The sequence below is a fragment of the Columba livia genome, chromosome 5 (genome assembly GCF_036013475.1).
Source record: "Columba livia isolate bColLiv1 breed racing homer chromosome 5, bColLiv1.pat.W.v2, whole genome shotgun sequence".
Lineage (NCBI taxonomy): Eukaryota > Metazoa > Chordata > Aves > Columbiformes > Columbidae > Columba > Columba livia.
Window position 1 is genome coordinate 64,773,697 of NC_088606.1, and position 14,137 is coordinate 64,787,833.

Sequence of the window (14,137 nt, forward strand, 5' to 3'; positions counted from 1 at the left end):
AGGTGAATTGCACTTGGCTAACTCTATGGAAGGGAGGGAAGAGCAGGTAGAGGTGAGGTGCTCTGGAAAGAGACTTTGTATTCAAAATATTTATGCAAAAAACAGAGCACAGGACAGATCTACCTAGTCCCTCACCCCCTTTGGTTCTCCACACCACCACCTTTTCAAACAGACTGGCTAAGTTTCACTTAAATGTACAGTAAATGTCTAACAAATCAAACAGGTTGACTCTGGACCACTCCTCCTCCTCTCTCAAATAATGAAAGCTGCACTTATCAGAGTGAACGCAGATGGAGAAAGACATCTGAAAAGATGTATTTGTCCTCTTCCAAAGGATTAGTGCACTCCAGTGTTTTAAAAATATGGCTGGCAATAACAGAATTTGCTGAAAAACAGATCAACTAGCAATCTACCTACTGAAAATAAGGTTTGCAGTACTGGTAGTAAATTAGCTGGGCATATTGACTGAAAGGAACGGCTTCCATGTTGCTGGCAGTGCTGTAACAAGATGTACAAAAACGTGGAGTTACTGAAAACATTCAAGCCAAGAGCAGACCCAGAGGAGCAACGGCACAACTCGGGAAAAACAACCGTGTTCTGGCAGTCACATGTAAGAGTAGTATTTTATCAAAAAGCCATTAAACTCCCCTGTAAGTTTATTTAATGCCTTTTCCCAACTCCGCGGACTATTCAAGGCAGTTTCTTGCTAGGAATAAATTCAGGCACACAGAGAAATGGTGAGACTGTCATAACAGCCTGGCCATTGCTTGTTTCTTCTAGGGACTGAAGCAGGGGTTTCAGATGGCAGCTACAAAAACTGACTACAAGATCACCTTATAGCACTGATTCTGCAAAGGTTTTCCTGTTGATAGCTGTCTTACCCACTTCCCTCAATAATGTCTCAATTACCACAAAAGTAATTAACTGTCATATGGAGGAATAAGTCAAGCATGAAATATCGGATTAAAACAAATACTTGTGTGTGAAAAACATAAAATTCCATTAAAGGATGGGCTGAGCCTAACTACAGGGTGTATTCCTTAGCCAGATGTTGCACCTAGGTTTTAACTTAAGAGCTGACCCAAATAATGGATTAAAAGACAATCAGAAAGCCATGCAAAATGGAAACTTTACTACCATCCTTATAGCACCTCATCGTCCTGCCTGTGGGTTGTTTGTGGTTCTTTTTTAAAACATAGGAAGATGAGAAAAAGCATGGCACCCTTTAAATATTAAAACGTAGGTCAAGTTATTATGCAGAAAAAATATTCAGAAAGTCTGTTTCAGAGAAAACAATCTTAAGCTGTCCTTAAGACACTACAAAGGGGCCTTCACGTGGGCTTTTCAGAAAGGAAAACTCTTCTGAAGACAAGAAATCTTTGTTTCAGCAGAAGAATAAATACATTAAAATCACTGGTCAATTCAGAACATTTTGATCACAGCTGAATGGTTTGACAGTTAAAGAAGCCTGCATTATTTTCCTGAATATCCTCTGTTTCTGACAGCATTAACCTTCCTCGGCATGTAGATGTTTCCAAAAAACAACTCTCCTTCAGTTTTCCTCAAATCATGGTGTGTTCCCTGCTGCTCTTTGCTGTTGTTTGCAAGAGACGTTGGTCTGTTCTAGGTGACAAGTAAAAAAGATGGGGGCCACCCATCTCCAGCTGCATTGCACAGTCCAGGGTCATTATCAACTAGTGCCCTAAAGGTGGTCAAAATTACATGCGAACCAATTGCAAGAGCATCATCTCTACCTCTAGGGACACTACATCCCATCTGTTATTCTCTAAGCTAAATCTGTCTTGGGGTCTATGTAGATATAAGAGCTGTGAATGCTCTAAGAACACAACACTTCCAAAATTAACATCAACACATATATTAACTCGAGGCAAGAGACCTGAGTTCCCTACTGCTTTATCTTCTCAGTGTAAGGCTTTGTATTAACTCACACACAACAGCTATAACATCCCTGTTGCAGAGAAGTCCTCCTCCTCACATCCAATTTTCCACTTGAGTAGACTTTGCTTCAAGAATGACCAGTGTTGTGACACAAGTCAATATTATTATGAAACTCCCCTCTCTTCAATGCTCCTCTCTTTGCATAACCCATCAGAAGGTTTAATCAAAGTTCAATTCTACTTACTGAATCCTACTTGTATTTCAGGCTTAATTATCTAAACCATCATTACCCAAAGTGGATCAACACTCCTTCGAGGGAGCTCTCTTTGTGGTACATGTCACCCGGGACCTGTAGTTCTTCAGTGTGTCTCCCATCAGCTCATCCTTCTCTCCCGCCACCCTAGAGCTCCCTTCTTTCATCCAGGCAAACTGCAATGCTCAGGGAAATATAAAGCAGAAAGAGTTGGTAATTCTTAGCAAAACTGATTTTTTTTTTTAAAATGAAAACTATTGCAGACAGCAGTCGTGGAGAGTGATAGTACTGAAGAGCTAAGTAAATGTGTAGTCATTTGGATAGTTCTGTCGATTTTACAGATTTTAATTCTTAAAAAATCTAGCTCATTAAATATACACTGTGAATATCACCTGCTAAAGTGGGAAAAAAATGGAAGGCAGGTGTGATGATGAGAGGAGCATCCATAGCAAAGATTATATTCTGGTAAGCTGGCATTTTGTCCATGAGATGGGTTTTTACCGGTGGAAATTTCCCAGATGTATCTTCTAAGTACTTAGTTACTCACTGAACATTACTATTGTGTACAGATATGACCTCACCCAGTTAATCCAAGCCACTTTGGAAAATTCTATCCCCTGTTTTGTATAGACCATAATATGCTGGAGTGGTAAGAAAATAGAAACAACAAATCGCCACAAGGAAATGGGCATCCCCAGCTTCACCTGGCTCTCTTTCCAAGAAAATATTTGAAAAGAGTCTCAATCACCATGTAAAGCAGGATTATTTTAGCATCTGCCAATTGAATCTAAGGAGAATACTTTTATTTGGGTTGTAGCTCTCACTTGTGAAAGACTGAATTCAGTTACTTTGTTCTCCATGGGACGTATTTGCTCCCACTCTGTTTCCACTGATGTTTTGAGTAGTACCCAAGTGGAAAATAGAATTAACATGTTGAGTAAGCTTTATTCCTCTTTAATTTGTTATTGCTGTCATTAAGAGTCTTTTATTTTACTTTGGCTAATTGTTACAGGAACAACTATAGAAATGTTATAAATTCGTAAGTTGTTTCATGGTACAGTTTTTGCATGGGGGGAGTCTTTCTTTTACCATGGAGTCCAGAGCTGGAACCAAGAGGCATTAGTAAGGCAAAGAAACTGAGTAAAGCTCTTGCCATTCAGAAAGGAACATAAATGAAGATTGTTGCTATTTTAGTATATGAGGATTAGAAAAGTAAATAAATTCAGAACAAGTTGTCTGACATCAGGGAATAGACTGATATTTACAGATTAATGTACTGAAAATGCACAAGGTTTTGAATTATTTGAGTAACAAAACCATTTCTATGTACACAGGACCTCATTAGCAGTAAGGTTTTTCCTTGCCCCTTCTGTCTTTGCTACTCAACACCACCATTAAAAATACTGCTTTTAACGGTGAAGTTAATTACCTATGAATTTTATACAAGGTCAAAAATTATATCAAACAGTATGTGTTTAAACTCTTCTGTTAAACCTGGAAAACTGAACCACCTTCAGGTTGCAGTCCAAGTAGACAAATAAATATAACTCAAACTGGCTGCTTTTTAAACCTAGTTAATCACATAAGCCCTCCTGTAAATGTATCTACAGTGGTTGTAACATTCAATTCTAGCTTTCCTCTATGATTTTCCTTGCCTTCTCATGTAATCCAATATTTGCCTTTTAACTGGATGTCGCTGTTTCACAAGCATTAACATCTGCCAACATCTGTACAAACAGAAGAGCATAAAATCTCTTACGAAATTTGTATGTTCAGAGATATGCCCATGATTTTATTTTTGCTTGCCTTTGAAAACTCTTAAATTCCATTTATTACGCAGTTAATCAATGTTGTAACAGCTGTAGCAAACTGTACCCCCAAATCTGGTTTATAAAAATAAAAGTCACTTTAACCTTCATACAGGCCTTTAGTTTCAACTCTTGATCTTCCAATTCTCCTTCTAGGAAAGGATGTGTGTTTTTCCTACTTCTAACTCATCCTACTGATCTTGGTACATATACAGTTCATCAATTTTTTCTTCAAATAATTTAAGCCAGAGAGAGAAAATATTAAGAGTCATTACTACAGGGAACTTCAGACACTATTAAATACTTACTGTATTTAATATTTTATTTAATTTTTTTTTAAATTAATTTAATTTAATATTTAAAACACTATTAAATAGCAGAAGAACATCCTTGAAAAAACAAACTAACAAAAAGCCTAAACTTAAAACCTAACTAGAGGCCTACCTGCTTTAGTTAGCAGCTCTATTTCCCAAGCCAGCTTTCTGAATCCTCTGTAGAGCTTTATCTATTTGAAGCTGAGACTTTGCTTTTATCCAGATCACAGAAGCCGGGTCTATCTCATTACAGCACACCCCACAGGACAGAATGCAGATTGAACTAAGGTACCCACAGAAAAATTCTATTAGAGACTCCAGCATGATGCTCACTGGAGAGACATTCAGTAGGGAAGGACCAGGAGCTTCCAAGTTTGCCTTTCTTGCTTAGCTGCCCTCTGATGGGAAAAGCCAGGAAAAGTGTTTTACAGCTTAGCAAGCAAAACATTTAAAAGTACTGCAGAAAACAAGGAAAATTAAATAAGGGACAGATCACGAAAGGGGGAAAAACCTGTAGTTTAGCATTGAAATCAGAAGTGGAGCTGTAAGCATCCACACTCTTTTCAAGTGGGGTTATTGATCTTCAACTATATAGACTTTGGGTAAGGATTTGAAGACAGGCCAACCTTCAGTTTTATCTGAATATTAAAACAACTTTTATGAATCACTAGTCAATCTTAACATCTCTGACCTTGGGCTAAGCATAATGTAAACTACTTAAGCATGACTAAAGATTGATAATTGAGAATGTTCCTTGTGAAAAAGGTTAACTTTTGGATTAAACACGAAAACCTTCTGCACAATGTTCTTCAGAACTCCTGGCCTTCATTACGAAGCACAACAAAAACATACTTTACCAATCAAAAAAAAATTACTCATAGCCAAAACAGCATTTTTTCTAAATTATTTCCCATTCAATAGAGTGAGCAAAGAAATAATTATGGGATACTAAATATAATAGGATCACAATCATAGTAATTAATCTACAAGTGAATTTTTACAGAAAAAAAAGTTTAACTACAAAACATTCAGTGCATATGCACTTACAAACGGCAGCATTAGAATTACTCTCTCTCACTGGACAAATTCAGGGGTATCTCTACCCAAAGCAGTTACTTTGCACTTTTCTGCCTCTGACTGAATCATTACGGTTCCTTTAAAAGAGTATTTATTGATCACGTTTCCTATAACATTTAGTTCACACAATTACAATTAGGAAACGTAAATAACTGATCGTGCGGTCAGATGAATCCCACATTATTCAATTGCCAGGTTCAGAAAAGCCACTTATAATTGATGGGCTATTTCCACAGGACACTGTGTGACACTGGCTATCAGATCAACTCCCACTCGTGTATTTGAAGTTCTTTGAAACTCCAGTGTCTTTATCAAACGACCCTCCTCAGACTTTTCATTAATTAAGGTCTTTTCAGGACCATTTTTCTTTTGCTTAGATGCTACTAAATCCTCTCTTCTTGATGCAGTTTTTTGTTTGTTTGTTTTAAATAATAATAGCTGGTATTTCCATTTTTCTTCTACACATTTTCAACCACTTTTTCACTACATAAACTGCATCTAGGCCATTGCATTCTTCCTTTCTTGCCTTCTATGCAAACATTTATACAAACATACAATCTGCATTTCTACAGAAGCCACAGAAATATTAAAAAAATCACAGTTGGAAGGGACCTCAACAAGATCATCTAGTCCAACACTGACATGTCAAAGTATCAGTCACACTAAAAAGATATGAAGCTCTCACAGCCAACTACACGTTAGATGATCAAAATCAGATGCAGGTTCTTCCAACTTCTAGTTGCCGTAGTACTGAGGATTTTGCTCAGTCTGTCGAGATCCTCAATTTCTACAGCACCTCTTGGCAAAGGACCAAGTTCACAGTTCATCCCCCTGCCTGCCTGTTTACTGTCTAAGGCTGATAACTCCATCACAAACTCCATTGATCAGTCCAATGCCAACTGTAACCGTTTCATCTACAAGGTCAGCTTTTGTAGAGTTGAACAGTCTTTATTTTCAGATAACAAGGCTCAAGTGTTTGAACAAAGATAATCCATGTACTTGCAAAAAGAATCTACGTCACCAAGCTAGAAAAATGTTAGCAAATCAGACTTACACATCAACTATAACACTGCCGAGCACTAAGACTTGTCAGATACTACTGAGAAATAAATTATGCACCTTTTTGTGTGTGTGCAATTGTCTCATTTGTTAAGTTTTTATAGGGAAGCCTATACTGAAAATTCTGAAAATATGCAGAATTTATAAACTGTGTGCAGCGCCACTTGCATAAAATCAAGGTATCTAAAAATCACGGCGAGCAACGAATGAATACTTATTACTAGGTGAACATTAATAGCTAAGGTGTCAATATGGGTGGTGAAGCCCTTATTTAGAGCATTAAAATGAGTTAAGCAGACTAACTGCTCAGGACCTGAACACTCCCATTAAGCTGCACATGTGAGCTGAGCTCCTGAACATCTAGATGTTAATTGGGACATACAAGGGTTTAATGGTGACTCAATAGTTTTCACAGAGGAAAGAATCCCCACCCCCTCTAAGCCAAGGAAATTATTTGGATGCAAATTAGTAAGCCACACATTTCCACGGGGAGGATAAAAGCAATGAGACGAAACAAAAGTCCACAAATCTGTTTTCAGCTGAAAATACAGTAGCAATGTAGGAACTGTCACTTCCTATGCAATGTCCCCTTCACTGTATGACATCAACTGCTGTGCTGCAGAAAAAACTCAGATTTTGGAAGACAAGTTTCCATTTCTCTGCCAAATTGGCATTACCACTGGTAACACCCTTTAGTTAGAGGCAAAAGAGTAAGTATTTTACCCCATTAATTATACATATACCCAAACTTTGTGGAGCAGATGTCAAGGGAAAGAACTTCCTTCTTGTCTTAGTCCTTTAAAAAAGGTCCTAACATTATTTTAACAGCAGTTCAGAGATGACCAGCAAAACACTGTCATCTTTGCTTCTTGAAATGATTTTTGAAACCACTTTCAACACAAATATCCCTGTACAATACAAGCACACAAACTGCATGGTGTCACACTCCGTTCCAACTCTACTGCAGATTAAAATGTTTAAACAACATCACATACACGGCAATCCTTGGTTGTTCATAGACTGTTTCTTTAAGCAGCCAAACGAAATCCACTGTTGCAGCAAATGCTGCTATTTGTTCACAGTATTTTTCCTAAAGCTCCTAAAATATACCCTTCCATCCACCCACGCTCCAATAGGCTAGAACAGAAAAAACTGTAGCCATAAATAAATGAGCCATCACTGGATAGGTAGGAGAATTTCCAATTACATCAAAAACAAGGAAACTGGCAACTGCATTATATAGCATACTTGGTTCATTTATTTAGATAAATGTAACTGAAATGTGATACAACTTTTTAATTATAGAAGTGTAGTAAAAATAAAGTGTTTGTTGTTGGAATTCCAATTGCAGGATTGCAAACTTATTCCCACTGGGACTGGCACATGATTTAGCTGCTTCTTTCCTGAAAAACACATTGCACAAGGATTTTGACAGTTGGAGAATAAAAAAAAGTATTGAGAGATCATATTTATTGCTGCTCACAGGAAGATTCAATCTGATTTTTCCCGCCTGGCAGTCTCATGTAACCCAAACCCACCTGTCTTGCCTTCCCCACATCATGTGAAACAGTAGAATCTGATTTTTTCGTCAGTCTCCATATGCCAGTGCAAAAGCATCTGAACACTACTCTCTCAATTCTAGGGAAACTTTCCACGTTCTTGTGTGTGCGTACGCATACATGAATACAAGAGCTGGCCATTCTTTGATATTTAGGAACAGTTGCACAGTTCAATCTAACATTCAAATGGGATGTCTCCCCAAGTTACATGCACCGAATTTCACTGCAGGCTGTAGGTCTGCTGGATGTCCCTCACTGACAGGGTTATGAAGAGAGACCGTGGATCCTTTCTGTTTTTACGGACTGTTATCTTCCCTCTTAGGGCCTCTCCTGTAAAAGAAAAAAGGAAATTAATATACTAACATTACTGAATCACACACAGGAACAGCAAAGATACATTACATACCATTATGTTGCATGAGAAGCTGTTCCAAATTAATCAGAACTAAACAAAGCTGCAAAGGCTTCCTTTGTGTTTTCGAAGCTCTAAACAATGGTCTTGACAACAAAGGTTAAGGCAAATCGTTCAACCTGGTGAGGCACTGAGTTATGTCCGATGCTCTGCTCCTCAGATCACCCACCCAAAGAGCTGATATGCCAGTTATTTTACCTACAATTTTTACTATTCCCCACCTCCTCACCCCACTTTAAAATACCAATATACTCATGAAGTGATATAAATCATCTTTAAATTCCTGAACATTCTGGACATGAAAGAAGAAACAAAGTTAGGAATAACACAAAAGCATAAAAAGATGCAAAATTGCTAGTCCATAAAATTTAATACCGTATTATTCTTTTGCTGAGCTCCCTAATTTTGAATTACACATCACTATGCAAATAATGCATCACTAGGATCAACGCTGAGTAAAACCAAGTAAGCACACAACTCTCTGCTTCAGATGCCACGTGATTTATAGTTGAACTGTATTTCATTTAAGCTCTAATTAGTTTGTAAAACAAAATATCAGGCTTTTCTGACCACACCACTCTGCCTGTGTGGGCTTCTGCTAAAACCAGAGAGAACGCTTTGATACAGAAGAGCTGAGAGACATCTCCCCAAGGAGAGACACAACCCTCCCTTTCAGTGTTAATAAACCTAAGTACAAGCTTTCCTCCTAGAGAAATTTCAGGCCTTGTTGTTTCTATGTTTAACATTTTGTCTTAGATTGTGCTGATCACATCTGGTTCCACCCCAAGAGCAGCTACAGTTCCACAGCACATCAAGTTTTTCCACATTTATTCCTTACAGAATGCAAAGGTCTGTTCTAGCTTGTAAAAGCACTTTCAGATTCTGAAATAAATGATGAGAAAAGTTAAACCTTCTGCACCAATTTAGGAACTTGTGTATACAAGGAAGAGACGTCTTACATTTCATATGCAATATAGGAGACTATTTGGGGATCTCTAAGTCCAATTTAATGATCTGACAGTCCATTTTATTGTCATACAAACATACTCTATGGATAAGATGTGAAAAGCCCTTATAGCCATGCAACATTCTGCAACTTCACACAGGACTGAAAGTTCATCTTCACCCCTCACACCAACCACTGTCAGTACTTTTCTATCTCACTGGATCCAAAGTATTTCCCAGGTGTTCACTACTTACTGTGATTGTAACAACAAACCATGGCTTATTAAAAAGTTGACATTTTCGAGATTCTTATTGCAAAAAATGAAAACAAACAGCCATTTGTAAACTAAGCCAAGTTCAAGTTCAGTAAGAAATTTAGAATTCTCCATTTGGCACAATTCTCAGTTGCACCCACAAACAGTAAATTGACACATGAGCTATGTTATAAATAGGAAATGCTGGACATTTTGCCAAAGGCTGCAATATAAACACCAAAGAAAGGTTTTCAAAAAGAATAACTGTGGTATCAATACTATATAAGAAACAAACAAAAAATATTCTTTGATTTTTTTTTTCCATAACTTAACAGTTGGAGATTCCACTTCGATTCTTGTCCAGCTTTATTATTAGGACACCCATGATGGACACAATTCAATGTGATTGCAAAGAACTGCAAAAATGGTTTCACAGATCATTTAAACAGAAATTTGCCAGATAGAAGGACAAAGTAAAGAAAAAAGGGCGTTACAGCTTCTCTCCAGTTAAGAAGTTTAACCTAGTTTGAACGTGCAGATTCTCAGAACAGCTGCAAAATGATTTGATATATTTTAACATCCTATAATAACTATTTTTAAGACATTCAGTAAGACTAAAGAACTTCCGAGAACTAAAATTCCATGATTTAAGTAAATCTGTACATCAGCCTTGCCATTTGAAACATTAATACAAGCAATACGATAAATGAAGTACAAGTCTAATTCTAATTTCATAAATTAAAGCTGAATTCATACAACAGAACCCTCAGACTCTGTCTGTAAAGGTAGTTAATGAAACAAAGCATTCCATTTCTCCATTCAGCTATTTCTTATGCAGTAACCACATTAAAGCTGCTTTTCTAAACAGTCTTTTCTGAGGGCCGAAGCAAACAACAGCAGCGCAACCAAGTCACAGAAAGGCAGTTCTGAACAATTAATCAATGTCACATAGATAGACCATGACTGATGTTTTTTCACCATCGTGCTGTCCTGCGAGCTGCCTGGAGGAAGCCGTCCCAGGGACTCAGCTGCATCACCTTGCTCTTATCACGCTCAGCTGAATGCAAGTAAACCACACAGTGCCATTGCAGTTTGATTAGGACAAAACTGAATCCATTACAATCCCGCTCCCACAATTTTATTATCCCCTGGGGAGCCCTGAAATTTGTCCCCAAAAGAAGAATTCAGCAGGATTGCTGGACGAGCTTGCTAGCACAGGAAAAATGGCATCCCTAGGTCCGTACTGACCCACTGCTGATTACACGCTCTACAGTAATCCCTATACATGTGCTCTGAACACTCAAATGGTTTATTTTGACTCTGACTTTTACCATCATGAAGCTGTACACACTCATCTTTCATCTTATGTTTGTGCAATACAATCATGCAAAGGGCAAGCCTGCAGGCTAAGAGAGAAGATACTTCTCCATGCAAGAGCCTCTGTCACCAAGAGTGTTTAGGCCCCAAGTCTATAACTTGATTTATCTGAAAGGATTTGACTGAACCCAAAGACTGCATGCGGTCTCCTTTACATATATCCGTAACATCTACTTAAAGCTCGAAATGATCCATGGCAATGAACTGGTAATGTGAAGAACTACTCCGCCTTCCAATACAATTTGTTGTCCCCTTTCTCTTTGATCACAAAAAGATGCAAAGAGATACTGAAGGTAGCCAGTAATCAAGGTCCTTCAGGTTTCCTTCTTTTCTTCCTGTGGAAAAGCTTTAGGAAGCTAACAGTGAGACAAGTAAGAATATGGTACTCAAAACATTCTTTATTCTGAACACCATTAAAATTTAAGAACCTTAGGAAAGATCTCACTGGAATTGCCTCAAAGAGAGCTGCCAGAAAACTGCAGTGGATTTGGGCTGAAGAAAACTTAACTACCTAACAGCCGGTGAGCAATATCTTTGCAAAACCCCTATGCTGTAAGAACCATGAGCTTCTAAGTGGTTCGTATGTGCCTTCACAGTTCCACAGCAGTAAGCTTTGACTCCGCTCTTCATGACAAGGCTGTCCTTGTTTGAGACTGACAATTTAAAACATTATCTAGTTTTTCACTCTAGTTCAGACTAACTTGAACCACTATCACATGCAGCACTGAGGTCTAGCATGTAACCAAAAAACAAACAAACCCCAAAAACAAGTCTCAAAAGCATTACTCTGGAAGACCTGGCTAGAAAGTAGTTTCCAAATACCATCTATCTTCTGAAAACAAAAAAGAACAATGAGAGACAGAAATCGTCTGTGGTAGGACCAAAAGCATTTGAGACATCCTTCTTCCACTGGCTGGTTGCTTTTATAAACTAAGCAGCTGTTTGCCAACTCCTGTTGAATCACTGTTTGGCCTCTTCTGAATCTATGTTGAGGTTCTGTCCTTCCCTTTCATGCTCTGAGTACATTCTCTGAGGAGTTTTTGTACCAAATTGGATGTTTTGACTCCCCAAGACAAACTAGGCTGTTGAGTAAGGTGAGACAACCTTGTATGGCTGCTTAAGACAACACGCACACCCTGCAAGTGTCTGAGATTCCAAAGATAGCTCAGGCACCAGAAATAGTCGCCACAGGGAACAGGAAAGAGCAGATACATGGTCCTCCAAAATGTATAGCTGCAGAAGCCAAACTCACTCACCTAGAACTAGTCTTAATTCACCAGTTTAAGTAATAGAGATCCTACACTGTATAGCTGTGTCCCAATCTTTCTTTCTCAGCAGTTCTGAAAAAAATAAATTGCTGTTGCTGTATGATCCATATCACCTTGCGGCTGCAACTTGCAAAGGGGGAGCACACAGAACAGCACAAGAAGTCCATCCAAGTTTTCCCGTCTAGATACAGAACTTCTGTTATCTTCCAATGACATAAAACAGCCACGGAAAGAGATTATCTCCATTTAGTGCCTGAAATATGCACTTAGAAATGTTTCTGGAAAGTCAGCAGGATGATTTTAAACTGCAGATTTCAAAAGGTGCAGCATAGGACACGCAAGATTAAAGTGTGACCACAACATTCAAGTTTTAACAACTACTAAATTTTAAAAGCTAGCATCATTTTTGGAGGTATCACTTGTAAGTAAACAAGTGACAGCATTCCATAGACATCATGTTGCAGCTGTAGAGAGGCAAAACAGACACTAAAACCTCAATTAGGAACCAAATTATCCATCTGGGATACACAATACTGAAGTATTTCCATATAAGATCAAAACATTCAGACAAATTAATTGTGCCAGTGTTGTTTTCCCATTTTTAACAAAGCTCTGTAGGTAGACAAATTACCATTTTTCAGTTTGTAAATTCACAGCTACCCAATTATAGAGACTGGGGAGTTAAAGATAATCAAGGATTTTACAGGGGCCTAGTCATGGGAGTTCTGCTTCGGTTTTGCTGTGCTGGCCCCTTTTAGCACCAAAGAAAACAAATCAAGGTTTTATTTCCACTGCCAGGCAATATCAAGAACACAAAATGCCGACAATATGCCGGTTTATTGCTAATAGAATTTGATTGCCTACAGATCTGGGTTTTAACTTAACGCACCACTACAGAAAAGATTCTGTGGGCCCTTTAAAATAATATTTGCAAGCATTTTATTTATTTAGTAAAAGCTTGAGACAACCAAATAAGGATGATTATTCTGTATACAATTTTTTGTTTAAGAATCTTAGAAGGAATATTTCAACAAATAACAAAAGGAAAAGACTTATGTTTAGACCATGAATAAGAAAAAGATACTACTTTGGCCTCTCAATTTTCATTTTCAAAAGTGATTAAAAGGGCTTCTAAGTGACGCTTTCTGCTCTGTAGGGAGTCTACAATACAATACTCTTTTGTCTAAGAAAACCCAGTTTTTATGGCGATAAAATATTGTCTGGCTTTTTTTCCCCAGTTTCTTCAATTTGACTGCTTGCTAAGCAGTTAAAGCATATTCAACATGCTGACACTATTTTGTTTTACTTCATTGTATATCAGCTTCAAGTCTCTCATCACAGTCTGTGAGAAGGAAAACCACCTTTTCAGAATACCTAAGTAATAAAAGATTATCCCCCACTCTCGCATTAACTCTAAACCAAATCAACATAAACTAGCCATTAAAACGATATACAAAGTTGTCTACCATAGTTAGGTATCAAGAACAAACTCAGTGGCAAATCAGAAGGACTAATTAGGTGTAACTTTTATTGTCTCACTCTCCAGATCTTTGGACCTAAGGGAAACCTCTCCCATTTCATCCATTTCATCCCAGAGAATTTGCAAAGGTTGCACACCCAGCACAGGATGCGGCACGGACGGCAAAGGACAGAGGATTAGTTGCAAGCCCCATCTTTTGCCTTGTAAGGGCTTGATTCTGTTATTACTAGAACAGAGATCAAAACATTCAGTCTTTTTTACGGCTGAGAAAATAGATCTATTTTTACAACGCATAACCTGGTATCAAACAGCTGAGAAAATAAGCTAGTTCACACTGCAGAACAAAACAATTCTGCCGTGGCATAAAGGAGCCTTTCCCTGTTAAATACCCAGCAGGTTCAGATATCTGTAAGCTCAACCTCTTTTACAGAG

General features: G+C 38.0%; 1 protein-coding gene across 3 annotated transcripts in view; it reads right to left on the minus strand.

Moving 5' to 3' along the window:
- Positions 1–7,645: 7,645 nt before the first annotated feature.
- PRMT3 (protein arginine methyltransferase 3) overlaps positions 7,646–14,137 on the minus strand; it is a 51,288-nt gene continuing 44,796 nt past the window's right edge. For all 3 annotated transcript variants that reach the window (XM_065065506.1, XM_065065507.1, XM_065065508.1), the window contains one exon: positions 7,646–8,299. In XM_065065506.1, the coding sequence (XP_064921578.1) occupies positions 8,190–8,299 (110 nt within the window). In that variant the 3' untranslated portion in view covers positions 7,646–8,189. The remainder of the gene's footprint in view (positions 8,300–14,137) is intronic.